This window comes from Zophobas morio, unplaced genomic scaffold (genome assembly GCF_036711695.1).
Source record: "Zophobas morio isolate AGI-343-1 ecotype UQ-CSIRO unplaced genomic scaffold, CSIRO_AGI_Zmor_V1 ptg000005l, whole genome shotgun sequence".
Taxonomy (NCBI): Eukaryota; Metazoa; Arthropoda; class Insecta; order Coleoptera; family Tenebrionidae; genus Zophobas; species Zophobas morio.
In genome coordinates, this window is record NW_026972110.1 from 14,001,228 (window position 1) to 14,013,255 (window position 12,028).

The 12,028-nt window shown below is 31.5% G+C and overlaps 1 protein-coding gene across 2 annotated transcripts in view; it reads right to left on the bottom strand.

The window, feature by feature from the left end:
* The window catches only part of LOC135122831 (transcription factor Sox-19a), an 84,050-nt gene that overhangs the window by 42,274 nt on the left and 29,748 nt on the right, over positions 1-12,028 (bottom strand). Inside the window, exons 3-4 of one of the 2 annotated variants that reach the window (XM_064047278.1) lie at positions 11,812-12,006; positions 3,559-3,582 (exon numbers count right to left, since the gene is read on the bottom strand). In XM_064047278.1, the coding sequence (XP_063903348.1) occupies positions 3,559-3,582; positions 11,812-12,006 (219 nt within the window). The remainder of the gene's footprint in view (positions 1-3,558; positions 3,583-11,811; positions 12,007-12,028) is intronic. The other variant, XM_064047279.1, reaches the window with a different exon arrangement.

The following is a 12,028-nucleotide window of genomic DNA, read 5'->3' on the forward strand; positions in this document are numbered from 1 at the left end:
TTTATCGCCGTCATAAAACACTTGTTGCAAAAAGCGCGTTGTCAAAGCACGTGTTTAATTCGGCAACGAGAAGTGATGGGATTGCCCCCCAGGAGGCGTCAAGGGGCGCTATCAAGACACCAAATTCCATACGTAGTATTCGGTTTAGGATCGCACTAAAGCGGCACTCGCGCGACAGCAACGGCGTTAAATTAACCGCGTTGATAATTACTGTCAAGGTGACGCAACGGTGGAACTATACTTAACCACTAAACAATGGTTCACGGTCGCACATTAATTACTTATTTTTCTTGCAACAATGCTGGCATTAAATGCTTGTTTACTGACTTGTTGACAGCTGGTAAGACAATCATATGATTTAAGAGGAAAACAAATTATTGATTTTGTTATTAACAAGGTATCAAGTTTTGTTTGTGCCTAACACCAGAAATTAGAGCCTCCTGCTATTTAAAATTTTGTTAAAAATAGTGCAGAGGAGATCTTTTCAACTGTGAAGTGTTCGATTCGCTTTAAAATTATTTCACTTCGTCTTGATTTTAAAACGGAGAGAAAATTTTGAAAAATTTATGAGTGGAAATATACAAACTCGCTTATTAAAAGAAATGTTTTATTTATTTATTTTGATTTAAAGTAAACTGTAAATATTTAACTTGTTACTTACTGCAGACGACAACAATAACAGGTTTTAAACAAATTATATCTAGTTTTCTCTAAATCATGATGTTACTTTTAAATATTACATAATAATGGTCGTGATAATCGGTGAAAATTTGTTTTGGTAAAAAGATACAACAAACAAGGTTTAATTGACTCTCGTGTAGTGCTAACCCAGATTCGATAAAATTTATTTGTAGTATTGCTTAAACTGGTTCAATATTCACTATAAAATATTTTTATTAGTTCAAGTTTTTTTTTCAAACGAAAAACAAAATGTGAACCAGACATTAAAAATGAATGCGGAAGTGTACTTATCATTTCAAAAGTTAGTTATGAACTTGGCTCAAATTAAAAAATTCTATAATAGCGTGTATTGTTTACGGGTACCCTTGTTACTATAAATTAATAATTTAGAGTCAAGTATGTTTTTCGGGTAGGGTAAATGTGTACAAGAGTGCGCATATGTATAAGAGTACGCACTGATGATTTCTGCTTATTAGTGCCATCTGGGTAAGATGAAGTTATACCATTCAGAATTTAATGTTAAACCTGAGATAAAGGTGCAAAAGTGACCTGAATATAGTTTATAGTTTGGTCGTACTGACGATTTTATGTTCACACGTTGTGTGGATGTAATTTTTACCGCTCATAGTTTTAGTTTTTTGTAAGGTACGTACCAGTTCTTTTATTTTACAGTAATAATTTTCATTAGTTGTAACTTTTAAGGTGTCGTTATACACTAACAGTTTTACACTTTCTGTCCATCAAAAGCTTTTAACTTTGAAAACATTAGGTTGTGTACAAATGTACAAGAGTGCGTAGCGAGGTATTGTATAAGCGTGCGCATTGCTTGCAATACGTAGTCTAATAGTCTTGGAGATACATATCATACGGTAATGAATTATTTAACTCTACTACTTTGTACTGCTTCTCGAGTTGTGGGGTGGTGGTTATGGTGATTTTTTTTTTATTTTTACTTCCTGAGCGTGTTGTAATCGAGTCCGTCGACCGACTCTCTATTTTTACGTTTTCTCGTCTTTTCAAGACCCCTAGAGTACGAAGAAATAGGTCTCCCGTTTTATGTGTAGTCTGTAGTCACTTATTCCCATTTATTTTCACCTTAGAAACAAATATTTTTTCATAAAATGTAATGCGTACTCATAAGCGTTCAAATGCGCACTCTTGTGCAATGAACTGTCTAACAGTGCGCATTTACACATCTTGACAAAAATTGAAATTACTCTTAAAATATAGTGGTGTTGGGGCGTACAATTAAATATATCTGATCCCTAAACATGTATATAACGAACCCATATCATAAAATTTGTCTATCCAAAAAAATTAAAAAGTTATTGACAGTTTTACACTAAGTGCGTACTCTTGTACACATTTACCCTAATAATTATTACAATATAGGAAAAGTTCACAAATTTTACATTGTTTTCAGGGCAATGTGTCGGTTATTGCCGTCACAATATCGATCTGACTTGATTAAAATACCTAATTTTTTTGTTCTCGAGTTATCAGTTTTCACAGTATTTTACATTTTTACTGTCAACATTATTTGTTTATTTTTTTCAAGATAAGAACACAGAGAATGAGAAAGCCTACCTTGCAGTTAATTAAACTGTATATTTGCAAAATATAAACGACATTATACAGGTTAAGTCAACAGTATTGGCACCTTAAATAAACATTTGAATGTACAGAAATTGTACAGGTGCTTTCAGCAATAGAAGTTTCACATGCTAAAAATATTTTCATAGAATAATAACTTGATCATCCTGTATTTTTAGTACATATTTTTGTTATGAAAATTGTGAACATGCCAAAAGTTTAGGAGTGATATGATGCCAATAATAACAGTAATAATCATGATACACAGACATATCTGTAAACAGAAATAAGGTTAGTGTTTGAGATTTGTCAGTTTGAAGCAGAAGAGTACAAAAAAGGGGGTAGGTACTTATGTGGAGTACTACTAGATGAACGTAGTTGACACTTTGACAGTTACGACATTCAGCCAAAGAAAAAGAAAGTACGTTTAGAACGTAAAACACGCCTATGAAGAAAACACGTTGGAATTATGTAACGTGAACACTATTAGTTAGAATTGTGGAACTAAATATAGTTCCGCTGTCGTCAGTTTTTCGTTAATTTATTGAAGTGATAAACAAATATTGTTCTGCGACGCGAGAAGGTAAGAAATTATAAAACCTTCGTAACTGTTAATAATGATTGTTTTCCAAGGGAGTTGTTTTTATTACATGGATGAGCTTTAAGAGCTTTAAAAATTGATTGGACATTTTCAAAGTTCGCTTGAAAATTGCTTGAAAAAGTATTCGTAATTCTTTTCAACGTGTTATTACTTGGTTCATAGAGAAAAACTAAATGGTTATAAAAGGTACAAATTAAGATATCCTTGTTAACAGCTTTTTTAATTCTTTACGTATACAGCGTATTACGCTTTTTGTTATCCGTTCAACATGATTGCTTCGTAAAACTTTCGTCACTTTCGATGCCTGAAATGTTAATATATATTTAGCTAAAGTTAGGAGACATTTAATTCATTATTATTATTATTATTAGCGAATTTTTATTGGTGTTAATTTTATAAAAATGCATGCAGCTTTCATTAATAAAATTGTCAAATCATTGTTTTGGAACCAATTTTGAATTAATAGATCAACAAAGTTAATTTTTTTACCATGGATTAGCAAACCTTGTCATTAACATAGTTTATAGTACCTAAATTGTTACTATTGTTTTTGTGTACTAACTTATTAATAAAAATTAGGAACAACAGACCAAGCATGCTATCCTGTAAGTTGATAGGGGCAATTTCACAGTTGTTTCAACAAAAACTTATGACAGCTAGGAATATTGATAATGTTATCTTACCAGCGTCACTGGAACAGTATAAATCTGAAACAAAGTTGAAAACAACTGTAATCATGGAAATATTTATTTTAACCCCATTTAAATAACAGGATTATTTATTATTATATTATATAGGTGGTCCCCTGCCAAAGTAACATACCGTTTTGCGATAATATATGTAAGTATTTCAAAAAATTCTCTGATAGGTCAATTTTGTTTTCAAGAGGGACATATAACTGTAACTGTGTAAAATTTTAAATGAAAAAAGATAGCATTTGAAAACTGAATTTGTTTTCCAATAGGGTTCTAATTTTTGAAATCCACTTAACACTAAAAATGTTCCCTAAAGAATATCCTAATGACCCCGCTAGACACCATGCAATAACAGAAGTCTTTTCAAATTATTTGGACACTAGAAAAGCGATTTAAAAAATAAAGCATTTTTGCAAATCGATTTCATAAAAATATCAACGAGGCTGAAATCTGTCTTCTTTTTGATTCAACATTTTGAGGGTAAAATTTACACCTCCCACAGGATTGAAGTTACAATGTCTAAAAATAACATAGTCAACGTCTCCCTTGAAAATAAAATGGACCTGTTCGAGCATTTTTTGAAAAACTTAATCTTAATGCTTCCTAAACCGTCTTAGGCCTCAGTGTTTGGGCCTATTGTTAGAATTCTTAATTGGAAAGACTATTCTATTTTATAATATTATTTTTTTATGTTCTTCGAAGACAGGAATATAATAATAATAATTTGAAATCGACGGTACTAGAAATATGAAATATCTCACATGGTGATTCTCTCTGCGTATTTATTAGAATGTAGCATAATGAAAGTACCGAGAGAACAATAAAAACACAATCAAAGACAGCTATGAACTTTTGAAAGTTTGTCCTTGATTGTTGCATCTTGAAGTCACACGTTCAAATTGACGATAATATGCCAAGCTAAAAATTGTATCAAAAACAAATCTTCAAAAATCCATGGCTGTCTACGGTCGTGTTTTTTATTATTCTTTCGGTATTATACAGGGTGATTCAGAGCACAATTGCAAAATTTTAATGGCGATTGTGTGGCAAAAAATAAGTAAAAATGCTAATAACGGCTACCAGAAAATTTTAAAATTCCATGAATGATCAAAATTACTTTCCAGCGTGATTCATTATTATTAGAAAACAATTATTTTTGTAACACCTCGATAACAGTTCCTTCAATTTTTAGACGTTATCAAAGAAATATGTAATTATGGCCTACCCAAAGCAACTCAATTGCAAGAATCAAGAAAACCATGTTTTTTTAAGGTTTACAGCAATTTTTTGGTAATAAAATTAATCATGCTGGAAACTAGTTTGATAACATGGTAAATTTAAAAATTTTGCATCTTTTGTATTCTTGAGAAATGATCATGATTTTACTAGAATTTTTTTCTTAGTTTTTTTCTATATAATTGGCCATTAAAATTGTGCAGTAGTACTCTCTCATTTAAAATGTAGAATCGTAGTAAACGTTCATGGAGCTACAATATTAAGTCTCCAGAGAAAATGATTTAGTTTCAAGGAAACATTATTGTTACGAAATAAACCCATACGCCGCCCCGGTACGACGCTTATAGGTCTTCCAGTATGTATGTGTTTCTTCTAGTATGTTCGCTGAAGGAAAGCCCTGGAAGCGGATGTCGCGACGGGCCCAGAAAACCCTCGAAGCGGCGTTCTGGATCCATTAAGAGAAACGTATAGGTTTCAATATGTAGAAGCTACCTTCGGGAACGAGTCACTCGAGTGTAGTCCAAACAACGGGAGCTAAATTCAGTTAACAAGTCGAGTCCAACGAGTGTCGAGAACACCCAGCGCCGGAATTATTTTGTACATAATCGCTCAGTAATTAGTCGTGTAAATCCGAGTTACTAAGAAATAAATTGTTGAGTTTACCCACGCCGATTTTATTCGCCAATAAATCGTAACAGTAGGACGTTTCAGATGTGGTATAGTTTATAGAAAAAATATCTTTCGGTTTCTGTGCCTATTAATAGTTCACTTGACAATGGCCACTGGTAGATTTAAAATAAATTCATGACACGATTATTCTGAATGAACCTAACGCAGTGTAGACACTAACATCCACACGTGTCCAAAATATGTACCGCTTTGTAAAAAGTAATAAATAAAGAAATAAATAATTTTAATTTAAATAAAATTAACTAGTTCTCACAAGAGACAAAATTTTTCTGTTTCTTTTTCCATATGTTAATTTTTAGTTATAAAATTTGTACTATTCCGAGATTACTTAATCTTTGAGACTTCGGTTATAAATTTATCATATGCCTAGTAATGTACGCATGAATGACTCTGCCCAAATATACTGATGTATGTAAAGAAAACTTTGCCAAATATAAGTGCTGGAAAAACTTAGAATTTGTAGTGATACAAAATATTCACCACAATAATCGCAGTAATTGAGACTAGCAATAATTCTTATACATTTTCTTTCGAATGATCCCACAACAATATTGTATAAGATAAACACAGTCTGCATTGATGCATAGTGTGCTGTAACCATGATCTTGTTTCAAATATTGTCTCGAAGTTTGCAAAATACAAATAATGTCGAAGATGCTTTTCCTAATGAGCGATTTATGTGTTGCAGTTTAATTGTACACAAAGACAGATAACTTGAATTGAACCAGTTGTTAATAGAAACTTGAGCATCTCTTGTAATTGCACCAAGATGATAATTATAGAGTTGTGTTTTAGTGTAATGATATACTATCCGCAAATCTACCATTTTTTAAAGAATTTCATGTCATTGACTCAATGATATATATTAGAAACAAGATAGGTCATAACGTGGGTCATTGGGGAATTCTTAAATGAAGCGGTAGTTTCGACAAGTTTTTATTATTTGCATTTACGTACTGACATCGATCCGTTAGATATGACTTTATGGGTTTAATGTTGGCATGACTTATAGGTAGTGTAATAATTTCTCAAGCAGTGTCTTATGATCTACGCAGTCGAAAGCTTCACTAATATTAATTTAACACACAAAAATAAGACAGTCATATTTTCTGTATTTATTAATTTATCAGTTGAATCCAAATTTTGATTCATCATTTTTTAAAACATTCGTCGACATACTTACTTAAACCGCAAACTCTAATCAGGTTTAATGTTATTCCTTCGATTATGTTATATTACAGACAGAATAACTCAGAATCGAAAGTCGCAAACATGTTTTTCAAATAAGAAAAATTTTCACAATTTAGAAAATATTTAGAAAAACAACTCACCCTCCTTTTCATTAATCTTGCCCGGACGCTTATCCTGACATAACGACTCGATTTATAAGAGCAGTAATACTCTTCACTTAAAATAACGTCCACACATGCTATTCTGTCCACTACATAATCAGGCAAACACGTCGGAAAACATTAAAATTTAAATCCTTACAAATCGCCGTCTTTAAATCATCCGTAACACGATCGGTAACGATGTTAAATCGATACAAAAAGAAACAGATCTGAACGGATGATTCATGGTGAAAATAAGACCTCTCCTCAACACATTCACATACGTGGGGATGTCCAGTCGAGTGTGTGTTATAACACCTGGACCAAAAAGGTGTGAGATCCCGCGGTCAGAATATCGGGTCCTGCCAAGACATCACACGGACCCCCGCTTTTTACATACATACTTAAAATTCCGAACCAAGCAGACCCATATTGGTCGGGAGCGGCAAAGTTGAGACATTCGGGCACAGCAGGAGCCAGCAGGACATTCACGACGTATTTCAAAGTGTCCTTCCGATTTATGTTTTTTAAATTCAGATTTGAGGAGTGAACAGGATGCTATTGGTGGAGATAACGCAACAGTTTAATAAGTGAAAATCTAATTCATAAATTTGAATTTGGAACATTTGCTTAGGTTCTTTTTTTTTCTATAAACAGATTTATACTTTGTTCGTGTTTTTTATGCCTTGACTAGATTAGTTTCATATTTTATGTAGTAGCAAAGGCTTCCAGAACTGTTAACAGTCCTCTACAGCTGTTCGTTTTGTGTACTATTTCATCCGATCAGTCAAAAATGTTTAATGGTATTACATACCAGTCACAAAATTTTTCTTTCATTCTAATTGGATCTTAAGCCTCTCGCAGCACCGTGGGCTAATACCGGTTCCTTTGGGGTTTGACCCATTTCAAGTTTTGACACATAGATCCCCTAATTTTTGAGAATCTTCCAGTGTAGTATTTATCGCAAGTTTGACACAATGGCTGTATTGTTGCGTCCCTACAGAAGCACAGGCGAAAACAGTTCCTTTCTTGAATTTGACGTGTCCTGTTTATTGTTGCAGTTCGTTTTTGTTGTCTTCGGGTCATTGTTTATGCGATTCTTTCCGTGATGTATGCGCATCAAGACGTGATTTCACCAAATAAGAACTTGATTCATATTTTTGGAAAAGCGTAGGAATGTGATGATGACGGTTAGGTATCAATCTTCACGAACTGTTATAATTAAGCTGTCAGAGTGTTACCACGCGAGTTTTTTTTAATTTTAATTTAGAAACAAAAAATTCGTACAAATGTTTTATTAAAAAATTACCGAGTTTTATGGTTAAATATAACTGGTAAGTTATTTTATATAAATGTAACTTTGTACATCACGTTCGATGCTAATCTCTTTAATTTTTTAGAAATTTATACTCGTAATTCCTAACATATAATTGTTGCTATTTTAAGAAGCGTCCTAAGCTTTTAGTTATTTTTAAAACACTGGGATTGTAAACAACATTAATACAATAACGTATGATCGAAAAAAAACTTCTCTAGTAGGTCGTGCTTTTTATTTTTAAAATAGTGATGTTGTTTAAAAAACAAACAAATGAAACTTGTTCAGAGGCAAACCACCTATAATGTCACCATTTACATAACATTTTTTTTATTTTGTAATGGGGTTTCCGGTTAATAAAAATAAACTAAATAATTTAAACTTTTTTTCAATAAATACAAGGTTATTTTTTTACAATGAGCCTGTGCCAAGTTTGAACTACCACATCGTAAGGTATAAATAAATATCTCAGATGCTTTATATATACTTCCGAATAAGGTTATATACAGAATTGTTCACAAGAAGCTCCATGCCTAAAAAAATCAATTTTAAATCAAAAAAACAAATTTATAAAAATTATTTTAATATGCCTAAATGGATGACACTTCACTAATATAGTGCAGATCTATGTATTTCATAGAAATAAAAAAAAACGACTATTATGACCCAAATTACATGGAAGTAACGGTTGGAGCTAGAGAGGAAAATATATATTTTTTAAATGTCATTGCAATTTAAGAAATTAAAATATTTTGTATCTTGTGTTCCTCAGAACCATTATCTTTTCAGTGTAGTTAAATTCTACCAAAACGGAGGAGAAGCATAACTTTTGAGAAATAGTATACAAATGTGAAACTTTGAATTTAAGTTTTGGCACAATAAATAGCACAATTATAAAAATCAGATTTTTTTACGAAATTGTATTTTCCAAAAACCCACGTAAGTTGTACAGATACCTGAAAAGAATATTCCAGAAATATGAACCTAAAAAGAAAAGCATGACAAACATAAGGGAGAAAGGAAATAAAAAATCCAAAGCAATGTTTTAACATTAAAAAAAAATCTTTAACAAAGAACTGTGATTTTGTATTTATTTTTAATTTACTTTTAATTTTCGAAAAATAATAGGTACATACCTATCTATATCTACATATGTGGGACAATTCAGCCAGTTTTAATAAAAGTGGGTAGTTGTTACCAGATCAATTCTGACCAATCATCCTACTTTAAAAGCAGCTTTGTTACTTTACGGACATCCTGTATAATATGCAGGTGTTTCAGTTAAAACTCCGCGGCCTTATAACATGAGAATGGATAAAGGTATTGAAATTCTGAAAACGCCATTATTTTTAGATTGAAGGGGAAAGTTTTATTTAGTATATTTATGTTTAATTTTTTTTTTTATCAATTGAAACTGAAATATTTATTTCAGTTGTATTTAAGTGTGGTATATCATTATAATCACAATCTACCAAAATTCGTAAAAAAAACTTTTTAATTTAAAAAACATAGGTATGTGCGTCATATTTCTGGTATACTAATTTAAGCTTCCCTCTTCGAGCTAAAAATAATTGCGTTTTTTTAAGATATAAGGCCACGGAGTTTTAACTGGGACATCCTGTATATGTTGTGGACATTTTTTGATAATATGATATAAGTTTTTATTGATGTTGACTTTGAAAGTTGCTGTAGGTTTTGTTACATTTATTTAAAAACTTTTATCTTTAGCAGTTTTAATATTCTCATTTTTTTAACATGTAAAATATGTTATGTTACATTTGAATACAAAAACCAACATGTTATAAACATATAGTTGATATAATTTTCTTAACAACGTGCTTAGTGAATTATCGCACAGCTTGTATTAACGACAAGTTCTTCGTCTAAAGAATGCAACGCAACCAACAATACAGTTGTATAGCTACCTTTGATATTTACCAGCCTCATTTTTTCTAAATAAAGTACGTAGTTAGCTATTTGGTTTTGATAATTTGGAAATAATTAATTTTTGGGTAAAAGCAAAAGCATACAAACGCAAAACAAGAACTCGTCAGGATGTCTTCTCCATATAATGTGCTCTATGCAAACATGACGCAGTTGTCATATTATTTCTGCACTCACCATACATTAAAATCATATCAGTTTTTTCGTCGTTTGAATATATTTTACATCAATTCGGCCGAAATCTCAATTTTAACATGGTAAGTAGTATCTGACATTATTTCAGTGTTGTTACAACAGGTAACGGTTTTACTTTTTTTCAAAAATGATACGAAATATCAATGATACATTTAAAATTGTATTTCTGGTTGCGTCTTGAATTTTTGAAATGTGGAGCTTCTCGTTGATAACCGTGTACATAGATTTATATAAGTTGGTGAATGTTTTTTCCCATTATTTGCATTCTAAGCCGTAAGAAATATGAATTAAATTAAAACGAATTACTCCTATGATTTTTTAAATATTTTCATCAAATTAGTGCTACCCTTCAAAAACTGAATTCTGTTATGTTATTTTTGAGAAGTTTAGAAGGAGTAAATCAAACAATAATAATTGATAATAAGTTATATAGGTAAGTTATTTTAATAGATAACGTTTTTTCTTTAAGCTCTATGTAAGTATAAATAACATCATAGTATAGATACTAGAATTCAAAGTAGAAGTTATTGTTAACCCTATTTTTTTCTATATTTGGTATCATTTTTTTCATATTTGTATAGAGAAGTTGTTTTTCATATGTCATTTCACAGCTTATGAAAATTCATATATTAAAACTAAATCTAAAAATCCAGGGAATTATCAAGTTGTTTATGTATTTTTTGTATGTTGGTATATCGTGTATTGTCGAACGAAATTATGATAAATTTAAAATTTACAAAAAAAAAATTAATTAAAAATTTTGATTCAGGAATTTCTCTTTTTTTAGATACTGATGTGTATTTTCATTTGCTTTAATCACGATCCTCTTTTACTAGATAAAATATCCTTTCACTGAAGTAGCGTAGATAAAATCGTAAAATAGTATCGTCATCAGCCTGTACGTTCCAATAAAGCAATTACAGTCTTCGGCTAACAGTAACGTTCCGTTACCTTTGATTAAAACTATCAGGGACACAATTGTATTAATTATAACATATCGACCAGGTGGTATTTGTAACGTTAAAATCCAACAGAACAGTTCCTTAATCTTCATTTTGAATGAGAATGGCAGCACAAAGCGAGGAATACAATCCTGGCATTGTGCTTTTCAATCAATAGTATTGAAATTTGATTTTGTCTGTTTTCTTATAATATCCAGGTAGCGACCGGATTTATTCATGCGCATTGTGTTTAATGGGAAAGTGGAGTGAACAGAAATTGTGTAAATATTTAACTCCACCATGGCACTGGGATCGAATTTAATTTCATTTCGGATTTTGTTATTTTACAAAAACGTATTGTTGCAAGGGCGCTCTGATTTATATTCAATTCGTGACGGAAAATCCAATTTTTAAATTTCGTTCCGTAAAATACAACCCCAGCTTTTTAAACAGAAAATAAAATTAGGTTTGAATTAGGCTTTGTTTTGCATTCACATTGAAAAACGGATATTCAATCCACTGCATTGTCGATTTTTGCCGAAATTTTGTTATTGTATTATTCGATTTTAATTTGAATGAAAACACTAACCAGCTCTTAGCGCGTCCATTGGCACTGAAGGGTAGGGGATGGAATATGGATAGCCTTCTTTACGCAAGGTTTTTGGCTTGCGCCTCGGCCTATATTTGTAGTCGGGGTGTTCTTTCATATGCATTGCACGTAACCGTTTTGCTTCGTCAATGAAAGGCCTCTTTTCGTCCTCCGTCAGGAGTTTCCATTCGGCACCTGAAAGCAAATAATCGTCTCT